This window comes from Mobula birostris, chromosome 1, assembly GCF_030028105.1.
Source record: "Mobula birostris isolate sMobBir1 chromosome 1, sMobBir1.hap1, whole genome shotgun sequence".
Taxonomy (NCBI): Eukaryota; Metazoa; Chordata; class Chondrichthyes; order Myliobatiformes; family Myliobatidae; genus Mobula; species Mobula birostris.
In genome coordinates this window covers 225,536,380-225,550,338 of record NC_092370.1, presented here as the reverse complement: position 1 = coordinate 225,550,338, position 13,959 = coordinate 225,536,380, and the positions used below count along the sequence as shown (strand labels likewise).

At 41.7% G+C, this 13,959-nt stretch overlaps 1 protein-coding gene across 5 annotated transcripts in view; it reads right to left on the bottom strand.

The window, feature by feature from the left end:
- Positions 1-544: 544 nt before the first annotated feature.
- smek1 (SMEK homolog 1, suppressor of mek1 (Dictyostelium)) overlaps positions 545-13,959 on the bottom strand; it is a 131,392-nt gene continuing 117,977 nt past the window's right edge. For 4 of the 5 annotated variants that reach the window (XM_072272658.1, XM_072272666.1, XM_072272643.1 and 1 more), the window contains exons 12-15: positions 6,823-6,965; positions 5,662-5,852; positions 3,834-4,063; positions 545-1,630 (exon numbers count right to left, since the gene is read on the bottom strand). In XM_072272658.1, coding sequence (XP_072128759.1) covers positions 1,505-1,630; positions 3,834-4,063; positions 5,662-5,852; positions 6,823-6,965 — 690 coding nt within the window. In that variant the 3' untranslated portion in view covers positions 545-1,504. Of the gene's footprint in view, positions 1,631-3,833; positions 4,064-5,661; positions 5,853-6,822; positions 6,966-7,929; positions 8,212-13,959 lie in introns of those variants that run through there. The other variant, XM_072272675.1, reaches the window with a different exon arrangement.

The window sequence follows — 13,959 nt, the reverse complement described above, 5'->3', positions numbered from 1 at the left end:
CTACAGTTTCCTCCCACATTCCAAAGACAGATCAGTAAGGGCCTGTTATGTGCTGTATCTCTAAATTTTAAAAAAACTGGCTAGTACTGTCCACAATGTTGCTCTGAGAGCTGTTGTCTGAAGTACTGTCTGTGAAAGCTATCAGTGATATAGAATATTTAACATTCTAATAAGCTCAAAACTCAGAACTAAAATTATAAAACAAGTAAAACATTACATACTGTCAAATTCCAATAAATCAAAAAGGAAATGAGTGATAATACTTTGGTACAGTGTAGCCCTCTGGGCAGAGAGCATCACGCCATTCATTATAAAGAACACATTCATAAACTGAAGTCACAAAGCATCCATGGCGCAATAGCAAATATTTGTAGACAGGACTTTTGCAAACCAAGGTATTCCCAGCTGCTGTTTTCCTCTGTGTGTGCCAGACTTTCATTTCTCATGTCTTCCATGAAATTTCAAGTTTTCGGTCTGTATTCCTGTTCACATTATTCATGTGTGTCACAAACAGCTCTAGTAATGAAACTAAACCTCCCAGAAGTCCAAAAATCAGCCATTTACTACAATTCTATACTTGTTAAATGCCAATTTTACATCCATTTCAACGAATAAAAAATATACCTGAGACCATCAAAACATTGGCATATACTGGTCTTTTTAGAAGACCAACCATCCTTCACAACTTAATGTCAATTAATGCAAAAATCAGCACGCCACAAATACACGCATTAAATGGTTCCATACAACAGGTAGAAATACATTACATCAAAGAATTTTTTAATGGTCCCAAATATACTTAAACAACTAAGTGTACACTCAAGAAAAAAATTGAAGAAAATGTAAGATATGAAACAAAAATGATCACATCTAGAAATTCCATTCACTTTTTAGTCAGAAGGGATGAAGGGGATTTCTCAAAAAATTATGCAGTTGTAAAGATCACAGGTTAAAAAGAGAAAATTTGTGTACTCTTAGCCCTCCCCAGAGAGGTTCCTTTAAAATGCCTTCTTTCATCAGGATCAGCGATGTCCTGAATATACAACGTAAAGGGAAGTCTTTCAACAATGAGAAAAACTGCTGGCATTCCAGGGAGAAATTACTGCAGGATAACACCATGCTCTCCCAGGCTCCCAAAGACCTACCCAACACACCGATACAGACTCAACCAAAACCAGTCAGTCGTGCTACTTTTCATAGCACTAGAAAACAAAGATCTCTCCACCCTCATAAGCTGCTGTTTTTGTTTCTTCCTTCCCTGAGAAAGGGGGTAGAGCAAGGTCAAAGCCTGGACACACATGGGTAAGAACAAGTCCAAATTCCTTTGTTCTGACGTTTTGTTCTTGCATCCTTTCCCGTTTCAATGGATTGGCACTTGATCAGCAGAATTCCACGTGTACATTTATCTGTGAGAGGCAACGGTTCAGACACCCTTTTTGTCTTTGAGTCTGGTGATTTTTGCAGGTCAGTAAGAGTCACTGGGCAAGGTTGAAAGGGATCATCATTAGGATCCAAGCCTGGACTTCTTTGTTAAAGGTGCTGACTGCTCTTTCTCCTCACCATCTTCCTCCTCCTCTTCCTCCTCCTCATCATCGTCATCTGGGTAATCTACAAGACCGATTAGACCACCCTGGACAAGAAATAAAAAGTTACTGCAATCGCAAGAAACATCATTCTAATCTCAAAATTTGTTCTGAACATGTGTTGGGAAATCTGATGAAAATTATTAGTAAATACAGTGGATTCTGGTTAATTGGGCCATCAGTTAGTTAGGCAGCTGCTTATTTGGGACACTATACCACTTAATCGGAACAGTGACTATTGGTGAACAGTTTCCAACTAGCGTCAGTCGTATGCACTTAGACCATAACATAAAGGAGCAGAATTAGGTCAATGGCCCATCAAGTTTGCTCTGCCATTTTATCACGGCTGATTCATTTTCCCTCTCAGTCCCAATCTGCCTTCCCCCCCTTATCCTTTCATGTTCTGACCAACCCAGAATCTATCAACCCCTGCCTTAAATACACAAAGACTTGGCCTCCACAACTGCCCATGACAACAAATTCCACAGATTCACCACTCTCTGGCTAAAGAAATTCCTCCTCATCTCTGTTCTGTGTCCTTTGGACTTAGACTCTCCCACCACAGGAAATATCCTCTCCACATCCACCATCAGGGCCTTTCACCCTTCGCTAGGTTTCAATTAGGTTGCCCCTCATTTTTTTGAATTATAGTAAATACAGGCTCAGAGCCATCAACTCTTAATATGACAAGCTGTTCAATCCTGGAATCATTTTTGTGAATCTCCTTTGAACCCTCTCCAGTTTCAGCACATCTTTTCACAATACTCCAAGTGAGGCCTCGCCAGTGCTTTATAAAGTCTCAACATTAATCATTGTTTTATATTCTTGTCTTCTTGAAATGGATGCTAACATTGCATTTGCCTTCCTCACCACAGACTCAACCTGCAAATTAACCTTTAGGGAATTCAAGGACATTTGTGTGGCCATTGTGTGGCTACACTGTACTTGAAGCAAACAGATTTTAAATAGTGTCAGTTGCGTGTGATAGTGTTCAAAAGCAGTGATTTTTGACACTGATATTTGGCGAGAAATGAGCCTTAAGAGAATTCAGAACTGTTTTGCTCAGTGTGGTTTCAAGCATTGAGGCTTGCAGATACCAGAAATGGCTGGGAGTGAAAATGAAATGATTTCAGTACTTAAACAAGTTAGGAACTAGAACCACAAAGAATTTGAAGGTATTGACAATCACCTTGCATGAAAATGAAGATTTGGAGGATGCAATTGTCGAGGCATTGCAGGAAGGCAGTTCATTATCTGTACTAGGTGTCAGTGCTGATTTTGTTCATTTACAGTTAATCAAAAGTACATTTACACTGGATGAATTCCTCCGTCAATAACTATTAGGAATTATTACAGTTTTGTAGTACTGTAGTAGTATTGGTAGTGCTCTAATTTGTTCTGTTTCATTGAAATACTTAAGTTGTAACTCAGTTAAGAAGTTATTTTTTAAAAAGTCAAACTACCATTTAACTATTTCCATGAAACTTTGGTTAACTGGGGTAGTTGCTTAACTGGGCCAAAATGTACAAGTCCTGATGTGTTCCAGTTAATCAGAATCCACTGTATTAAATATAGCACTGGTCTTAGAACCATCCCATTCAGGAATACATTATGATAAGGTGTATGAGGTTTAGAGGGTTTCTGAGGAAGAATTTTTTTCCACTCAAAAGGGCAGGTGGAACAAAGCGCCTGATAGAGTGGTGGCGGTAGAGACTCTCATAACATTTAACGGTCTTTGGAAGCACTTGATTTGCCAACACACAGGTCAGACCAAGGACTGGTAAATGGGATTCATGTAGCTAGGATTTGATGGTCAGCACTGAGGTGGTGTTTCAAAGGGCCTGTTTCATTTGTAATTATGGATGAGGTTGGCCATTCAGCCCATCTTTGCTCCTGTATTCCTGAGAGTTCTGAAGTCTAGTCACCGGAGCAGTCACTTTTTCTTAACCCAGTGGATGCATAGTTGGTTGACATTGTTCAGTCAATAATTTGAAAGAAAGAAACACAAATTAACTCAATAGACAAGCAAGTATTAATCCCAAGTAGCACTGATTAAAGATTCAGAGATAATGTGTTTAGTAACACTTCAGTTAATCCATTGATAATGTCTTCACCCAGGGGCTTTCCTCTTCATTTTGTCCTTTGCTGAGTCAACCCCAATTTCAATTCAAGATGAGCGATAAGAATGTAGTAGTAATTCAGCCTGAAGTAGTTTCATGATTTAAGAAATCATTTACGTCCAACATATACCTTGGTTGTAATAGCTGCCATGTGAGGTGTGCTTTTGGCGATTGTTCCGGGTGAGCCAGGAGACCCCGGAGAGCCTGGAGACCCAGGTGAGTTGCTTGAGGCTGACTGGCTAGTGAGGCTGGACTTGCTGCTGCCGCTGCTGGTACTGGAGAAAGAGAGCTTGAAACTGGGACTCTGTCTTCCTGTCAGAGTGCTCTTTGTTAGGACCTCCTTCTCATCTCCATCCTTCACTAAAAGATAAGTCCAAAATTTAAATGGAATAAAATTACAACAGTACCTTACAGTATCATCTTTACTACATAATAATAATTACAACCTTAATACATAAAACATGGATTTGTATATATATTAAGGAATCTCCCCAAAACAGAATTGAGACAAATTTAACAATGGAATTCAACCACGACCATTAATGAACAAATCAACTCCATCTTCAATTCAGATCAAGGACCGATATTGCAGCAATGAAGCCAAAAATAGACTCATGTTCAAAATGAACTGCAAACTTGAATCTGGTTTCAAAAAGAAAAATCTCTGATGTTAGAGAATTTCTAAACCAAGACAGAATCAGAAACCCCACCTCCCACCACTGTATTAATCAGATTCCTTTCAGTACATTGGCTCTTACAATAATCTGTGCCACTGGTATGCTTGACCTCAGCTTTGGTTCAACATATTAAATTTAACTTGAGATGTAATCTATGGTTTTACATTTACAGTTCAGAATGGAACTTCCATTCTACAATATCTTGCTTTCCATTTTTCCCCCATTCTCTTACCACTCTTAGGTGTTAATGTGTGCAGTTTGATAGATGTCAACAGTATTGCTTGCCCATGACTCAATAGTCAATCATCCTAAAGATGAAGTTTAGTTTTATCTGTCACATGTACATCAGTGAAGTGTGTTGTTTTGCATCAAATCAAATCAGAGAGCAGCTTGGGGCAGCTCACAAGTGTCAATGGATTTCCCACAACTCACTAGCCATAACCTTTAGGAACATGGGAGGTAATCTGAGCACCCACAGTAAAACACAGAAACTTCTTACAGACAGCGGCAGGAATTGAATGCAAATAATGATCACTGGCATTTTAACTTGATTAACTGTGCTACTGTGCAGATTTTAACAGGTGGTCAAAGGATTGGGGTTAAAAAAAAAATCAAAGCCAAGGCCCAGCAGAAGCCATAAAGGGTCTTGGAAGTCTTCGTGCAGGATTCCCTAAAGGTTAACTTGCAGATTGAGTCAGTAGTAAAGAAGGCAAGTGCAATGTTAGCATTCATTTTGAGAATAAAATATAAAAGCAAGGGTGTAATGCTAAAGCTTTATAAGGCATTGGTCAGACTGCACTTGGGAGTGTACGTATGAGGAACATTTGATGGCTCTGGGTCTGCAGGGGTGATTCTCATTGACACTCATTGAATATTGAAAGGCATAGATAGAGTGGATTTGGAGAGGATGTTTCTTATAGTTGAGGAATCTACGAGAATGAGGTTGAGAGGAATAACAAATCAGCCAGGATGGAAATGCAGAGCAAATCTGATGGGCCAAATGGCCCAAATCTGTTCCTATGTCATATGGTCTTAAAACACAATCTCACCCATTGTGCCATGAATTCCACAACCACCCCCCTAGAGATGCAAGGCCAGATTTCCAGGCAATTTTTCAATATATTTTCATTCATGCCTATGACCAAGAGCAGGACATTCATAACCATGAAAGAAATAGCCCTGAATAAACTCTGTAATTGGAACATACTCTCAGATTAACAGACACTTGTACTTTGATGTCAAGCAAACCAGAAAGAAACATTAATTGCCAGATTCTCATACATTTTTTCCTCTCCATAAATTTGCCGAAATGATCCATGATTTCGTCATCATTTTTTGACTTATCAGAAGGTAATAGTACTGGCTCTCCATCTTCCAATTCGTCCTCATCAGTGTTGAACCACATCTCCTCTTCTTCCTCCAGGGTGCGGGCATCTCTTCGGTACCTGTTATTTCGCAAGATGGAACGCATACTAAATTCCAAAGAGGGATAAAAAGAGACATTAGTGCACTCTTATAGAGTCGGGATCACAATTTTAAAGACCTGGTTGAAGTATGATTAAATCCATTGAAAGTCCCAATCCCACTAATGCAACAAGAATTTCAATTCAGTTGAAAAAGATCTGGAAGTAAACCATTGACATTATGAGAAGGGACTAGACTGCTATATAATATCTGCAATTGGCCAGCTAGTATATTTTAGACTAGAGAAGTTATTGCCTTTACGTCGTCTGACCCATCATATTGCTAGCCCAATATAGCTTGGCTTTGACTCTACGTAATGCCAATATGTGATTTTGGTTGCATTCAAACATAGTTTCTCCCAGCATGCATTTGTACATTGTTTTAAGCTATTCCAACAACATTCTAAATTCCACTTTTGATTATCACCCATCTCAACTTTTAACGATAAGACCGTAAGACATAGAAGCAGAATCAGCCCATTCAGCTCATTGAGTCTGTTCCACCATCCCATTATGGCAAATTTATTATCCCTCTCAACCCCGTTCTCCTGCCCTCTCCCTGTAGCCTTTGATGCCCTTACTAATCAAGAACTTAACAATCTCCACTTTAAATACAGCCAATGACTTGGCCGTCTGTGGCAATGAATTCCCTCTGGCTAAAGAAATTCCACCTCATCTCTGTTCTAAAGAACATAGATACCAAGATGTTCTTTAGAACAGAGATGAGGTGGAATTTCTTTAGCCAGAGGGAATTCATTGCCACAGACGGCCAAGTCATTGGCTGTATTTAAAGTGGAGATTGTTAAGTTCTTGATGAACTTCTGTTGTCCCTCTTGAAGAGCTGTCCCTCTGTTCTGAAACTCCCTGACTCACTTCCCTGGTTCCTTTGCTTTTAATCACATTTTTTGCCCAATGCTTTCTGCCTTTTAACATCGTCTATTAAAGAAAATAAACAACACATTTAAGGAAAAAGCTTCACCTGTCAAGTTTTGGATTATCCTGTCTTTCCCTTTGTTGCTCATAACGCAATTTCAACCCTTTGAATGTCTGCACATAATCCACGTCTTCAAGGGCTTTCCAGTAATTTTCTATGACATGAGCTGTTAGGGACTTGATATCTTCCTGTGTATCAGAAGACACTACTTTAACCAGTAATATAAACTGTATAAACACAAGAGAATCTGCAGACGCTGGGAATCCAGAGCAATACACAAAAATGCTGGAGCAACTCAGCAGGTCAGGCAGCATCTATGGAGGGGAATAAGCAGTTGATGTTTTGGGCTGAGACTAATAAAAGATTCCCGAGTTCCTCCAGCATTTTGTGTGTTGCTCTAGATAAAATATATAACTTTCTAGAATAACAGTATTAAGACCATACTTAGTGCACCAATAAACCTTGGATTTTAAGAGGTCTAAGTGGGACTACAAAATTTGGAGACTAACACGATTTCTATATAAAAAACTACTGAATCTCCTAAATGAAAGTACTAAATACATAAACTTCTAAAATTATGAAAGGCTAAGAAGGGTTATGGTCCAGGTGCAGGTTGATGGGCCCAGGCAGAATAAGAGTTCGGCACAGACTAGATGGGCTGAAGGGCCTGTTTCTATGCTGTAGTGCTCTATGACTCAAAACTGTATTTTTTTGTTATTATTCCAGACTAGCAGCATTAATGACATTTTCTCTACTGTTATCATAAAACAAATTTGAATGGAAAATTCTACTCCAAAATTTGCCTTCAATAATGGACAACAAAAATACACACCCCTTAGCTTTAACTCCTCTGTGTGCCAAGGATGCCTCGCCTGACTCCATGAAGAGAGTAGTGGGCTCAGCCTAATACATCACAGGTACATCCCTTCCCACCATTGGCAGTATCTACAGGAGGCCGTACCCCAATAAGACAAGATCCACCATTAAAGATCCCATCCTAGTTCGGACCATGCCACCTTCGGGCAAGAGGTACAGAAACCTAAAGACCCAAACCATCAAGTACTAATGAAGGGTCTCAGCCCAAAACGTCAACTGTTTATTACCCTACACTGATGCTGCCTGACCTAATGAGTTTCTTGGTGACAAAGGTGAGGATGGTATTGCCATTTCCTGACTAACATGGGGCACACAAAATATGGAAAAGACCTGTTCCTTAGCAGGCTGCTTTCAATGTGTAACTGTGATGGGATAGACAGTGCAACATACACTCAGTGGCCACTTTATTTGGTCCGGAGTGGAATCCATGATCTTCTGCTGCTATAGCCCATCCACTTCAAGATTTGATGTGTTGTGCATTCAGAGATGCTCTTCTGCACACCACTGTTGTAACACGTGGTTACTTGAGTTACTGTGTCCTTCTGGCCTTATGGTGTTCTGTCAGTTTAAACAAGTTTGGTCATTGTCTATTAACCTCATTTATTAACAAGTCATTTTTACCCACAGAATTGCCAGTCACTGGATGCTTTTTTGTTTTTTGCATTAATCTCTGTAAACTCTAGAGAATGTTGAGCATGAAGAATAGCAGTTGTCTGAAATACCCAAACCACTCTATCTGCCACCAACAATCATTCCACAGTCACTTAATCACATTTCCTCCCCCCTTCTGATATTTGGTCTGAACAAGAATTGAACCACTTAGGCACGTCTACATGTTTTTATGCACTGAGTTGCTGCCACATATTTGTATTAATGAGATGTACCTAATAAAGTGGCCACTGAGTGTTAAGTGAGAATGTCTTGGTCCTCCCCTTCCCAGTTTTAAATCTCTTATTAGCTCTTTCTTTAGTTAGTCCTGACGAAGGGTCTCGGCCTGAAACGTCGACTGTACATCTTCCTAGAGATGCTGCCTGGCCTGCTGCATTCACCAGCAACTTTGATGTGGGTTGTCCGGTTTGTTTGTCTGTTTGTTTGTTTGTTTGTTTATTTATTTATTTATTGAGATACAGCATGGAATGGGCCCTTTAGGCCACACCATCCAGCAATACCCCCAATTTTAATCCCAGCAGAATCACAGGACTATTTACAATGCCCAATTAACCCACCAACTGGTACACTGTTAGACTGTGGGAGGAAACTGGAACATCCAGAGTAAACCCAGGGAGAATGTACAAACTCCTTACAGGCAGCAGTGGGAATTGAGCCCAAGTCACCTGTACTGTAAACTGTTGTGCTAACCACTATACTACCGTGTTCAATGCTTCTCTAACATCGTGGTCAAATTTGTGCAGAAATCAGGGAGATGAACTCAAGTGACATTATGTAAACCAGTCTCACATCCACTGATACCATTCACACTTACTGCTATCTCAGGAAAACAGTCAATGCAATCAAGGACACTGCTACTTTTCTACCCCTCAGATGGGCTGAAAATACAAAAGCTTGAAAGCCTGAACTACCAGGCTCAAGGATAGATCCTATCCCACTGTTGTAAGTCTTGAATACTACCAAACAAATTGACAAAGGTTTTGGAGTGATGTAGTGTAAGGCGTTCAACCAGGTTCTCCACGGTAGGCTCATTTAGAAAGTCAGGAGCCATGGGATCCAGAGAAACTCGGCTGCGTGGATTCAGAATTAGCTTGCCACAGAAGGTTAAAGGTGGTTGTAGATGGAGCGCATTGTGCCTGGAGTCAGCGACCAGTGGTGTTCTGCGGGGATCTGTCCTCAGACCTGTGGTCTTTGTGATTTTCATAAATAATTTGGATGAGGAAGTCGAAGTTAGTAAGTTTACAGATGACACAAAGTTTGGTGGAGTTGTGGATAGTGTAGAAAGTTGTCTTATGTTACAACAGGACAATGATAGGATGCAGAGCAGAGCTGAGGGAAGTTGAACTTCAATCCAGAAAAGTGTTCTTTCGTTTTGGAAGATTGAAGGCAGAGTAAAGGGTTAATGGCAGGATGATTGTCAATGTGGAGGAACAAAAGGGTCTGTGTCAATGTCCAAAGATCTCTCAAAGTTGCTGCACATGGATGGAAGAAAAATTGAGGTCTATGGGAGGAAAGGGTTAGATTGATGTTGGAGTATGCAAAAATGTCAGAATAACTTCGTGGACCAAAGAGCCAGTACTGTGCTATACTGTTTTATGGTCTAAAATATTAATTCTTAATCTACCTTGTCATGGCCCTTGCACTTAAATTTCCTGTACCAGCAAAACTATATTCTGTATTCTAGAAACATAGAAAGCCTACAGCCAAATACAGGCCCTTCAGCCCACAAAGCTGTGCCAAACATGTCCTTTACTATAGAAACTACCTAGGGATACCCACAGTCCTCTATTTTTCTAAGCTCCATGTATCTATCCAGGAGTCCCTTAAAAGACCCCATCGCATCTGCCTCCACCACCGTCGCCGGCAGCCCATTCCACGCACTCACCACTCTCTGCGTGAAAAATTTACCCCTGACATCTCCTCTGTAACTACTTCCAAGCACCTTAAAACTGTACCCTCTCTTGTTAGCCATTTCAGCCCTGGGAAAAAGCTTCTGACTATTCACACGATCAATGTCTCTCATCATCTTATACACCTCTATCAGGTCACCTCTCATCCTCTGTTGCTCCAAGGAAAAGAGGCCGAGTTCGCTCAACCTATTCTCATAGGGCATGCTCCCCAATCCAGGCAACATCATTGTAAGCCTCCTCTGCACCCTTTCTATGGTTTCCACATCCTTCCTGTAGTGAGGTGACCAGAACTGAGCATAATACTCCAAGTGGGGTCTGACCAGGGTCCTACATAGTTGCAACATTACCTCTCAGTTCCTAAACTCAATCCCATGATTGATGAAGGCCAATGCACTGTATGCCTTCTTAACCACACAGTCAACCTGCGTAGCAGCTTTGAGTGTCTAATGGACTCGGACCCCAAGATCTCTCTGATCCTCCACACTGCCAAGAGTCTTACCATTAATACTATATTCCGCCATCATATTTGACCTACCAAAATGAACCACCTCACATTTAACTGGGTTGAACTCCATCTGCCACTTCTCAGCCCAGTTTTGCATCCTATCAATGCCCTGCTGTAACCTCTGACAGCCCTCCACACTATCCACAACACCCCCAATCTTTGTGTCATCAGCATATTTACTAACCCATCCCTCCACTTCCTCATCCAGATCATTTATAAAAATCACGAAGAGTAAGGGTCCCAGAACAGATTCCTGAGGCACACCACTGGTCACCGACCTCCATGCAGAATATGACCCATCTACAACCACTCTTTCCCTTCTCTGGGCATGCCAATTCTGGATCCACAAAGCAATGTCACTTTGGATCCCATGCCTCCTTGCTTTCTCAATAAGCCTTGCATGTGGTACCTTATCAAAAGCCTTGCTGAAATCCATATACACTACATCTACTGCTCTTCCTTCATCAAAGTGTTTAGTCACATCCTCAAAAAATTCAATCAGGCTTGTAAGGCACAACCTGCCTTTGACAAAGCCATGCTGACTATTCCTAACCATATTATGCCTCCCCAAATGTTCATAAAATCTGCCTCTCAGGATCTTTTCCATCAACTTACCAACCACTGAAGTAAGACTCATTCGTCTACAATTTCCTGGGTTATCTTTACTCCCTTTCTTGAATAAGTGAACAACATCCGCAACCCTCCAGTCCTCTGGAAACTCTCCCGTCCCCATTGATGATGCAAGGATCATCGCCAGAGGCTCAGCATTCTCCTCCCACAGTAGCCTGGGGTAATCTCGTCTGGTCCCGGTGACTTATCCAACGATGCTTTCCGAAAGCTCCTGCACATCCCCTTTCTTAATATCTATATGTTCAAGCTTTTCAGTCCGCTGTAAGTCATCCCCACGATTGCCAAGATCCTTTTTCACAATGAATGCTGAAGCAAAGCAATCATTATGTACCTCCGCTATCTCCTCCTGTTCCACACACACTTTTCCACTGTCACACTTGATTGGTCCTATTCTCTCATGTCTTATCCTCTTGCTCTTTTCCCATACTTGTAGAATGCCTTGGGGTTTTCCTTAATCCTGTCCGCCAAGGCCTTCTCATGGCCCCTTCTGGCTCTCCCAATTTCTTTCTTAAGCTCCTTCCTGCTAGCCTTATGATCTTTTAGATCTCTATCATTACCTAGTTTTTTTGAACCTTTCATAGCTTATTTTTCTTCTTGACTAGATTTACAACAGCCTTTGTAAACCACAGTTCCTGTACCCTACCATCCTTTCCCTGTCTCATTGGAATGTACCTATGCAGAACTCCACGCAAAGATCCCCTGAACATTTGCCACAGTTCTGCTGTACGTTTCCCTGAGAACATCTGTTCCCAATTTATGCTTCCAAGTTCCGCCTTTTAGCCTCATATTTCCCCTTACTCCAATTAAACACTTTCCTAACTTGTCTGTTCTTATCCCTTTCCAATGCTATGGTAAAGGAGATAGAATTATGATCACTATCTCCAAAATGCTCTCCCACTGAGAGATCTGACACCTAACCAGGTTCATTTCCCAATACCAGATCAAGTACAGCTTCTCCTCTTGTAGGCCTATCTACATATTGTGTCAAGAAACCTTCCTGAACACACCTTAACAAACTCCACCCCATCTAAACCCCTCGCTCTAGGGAGATGCCAACTGTTATTTGAGAAATTAAAATCTCCCATGACAACCCTGTTATTATTACACCTTTCCAGAATCTGTCTTCCTATCTGCTCCTTGATGTCCCTGTTACTATTGGGTGGTCTATAAAAACACCCAGTAGAGTTATTGACCTCTTCCTGTTTCTAACTTCCACCCACAGAGACTCCATAGACAATCCCTCCATGACTTCCTCCTTTTCTGCAGCCAAGACACTACCTCTGATCAGCAGTGCCATGCCCCCACCTCTTTTGCCTCCCTCACTATCCTTTCTGAAACACTTGAAGCCTGGCACTCTAAGTAAACGTTCCTATCCCTGAGCCATCCAAGTCTCTGTAATGGCCACCACATCATAGCTCCAAGTACTGATCCACGCTCTAAGCACATCTTCTTTGTTCATAATACTCCTTGCATTAAAATAGACACATCTCAAACCATCGGTCTGAGCGCGTCCCTTCTCTATCACCTGCCTATCCTCCCTCTTGCACTGTCTACAAGCTTTCTCTATTTGTGAGCCAACCTCCTCTTCCCCAGTCTCTTCAGTTCAGTTTCCATCCCCCAGCAATTCTAGTTTAAACTCTCCCCAATAGCTGCAGCAAACCTCCCTGCCAGGATATTGGTCCCCCTCGGATTCAAGTGCAACCCATCCTTTTTGTAGTAGTGGTAGCAGTAGTAGTAGTAGTCATACTTTATTGATCCCGGGGGAAAGTGGTTTTCATTACAGTTGCACCATAAATAATAAATAGTAATAAAACCATAAATAGTTAAATAGTAATATGTAAATTATGCCAAGAAATAAGTCCAGGACCAGCCTATTGGCTCAGGGTGTCTGACCCTCCAAGGGAGGAGTTGTAAAGTTTGATGGCTACAGGCAGGAATGACTTCCTATGATGCTCTGTGTTGCATCTCGGTGGAATGAGTCTCTGGCTGAATGTACTCCTATGCCCAACCAGTACATTATGTAGTGGATGGGAGACATTGTCCAAGATGGCATGCAACTTGGACAACATCCTCTTTTCAGACACCACCGTCAGAGAGTCCAGTTCCATCCCCACAACATCACTGGCTTCAAAGCTCTTACCTGCCCCAAAAGAAGACACAATGATCGAGGAATCTGAATCCCTGCCCCCCTACTCCAATCCCTCAGCCACGTATTTATCCTTCACTTCATTCTATTCCTATACCTACTGTCACATGGCACAGGCAGTAATCCCGAGATTACTACCTTTGCGGTCCTGTTTCTCAACTTCTTTCCTAACTCCCTGTAGTCTGCTTTCAGGACCTTCTCCCTTTTCCTATCTATGTTGTTGGTACCAATATGTACCACGACCTCTGGCCGTACTCCTTCCCACTTCAGGATGTTGTGGACGTGATTAGAAACCGCACCCCCCCTCCCTCCAACTATGGAGTCCCTTATCACTGCTGCCATCCTCTTCCTTTCCCTTCCCTTCTGAGCCACAGGGCCAGACTCTGTGCCAGAGTTGCTTCCCCCAGGTAGGCCACCCCGCACACGACCCCCCCCCCAACAGTACT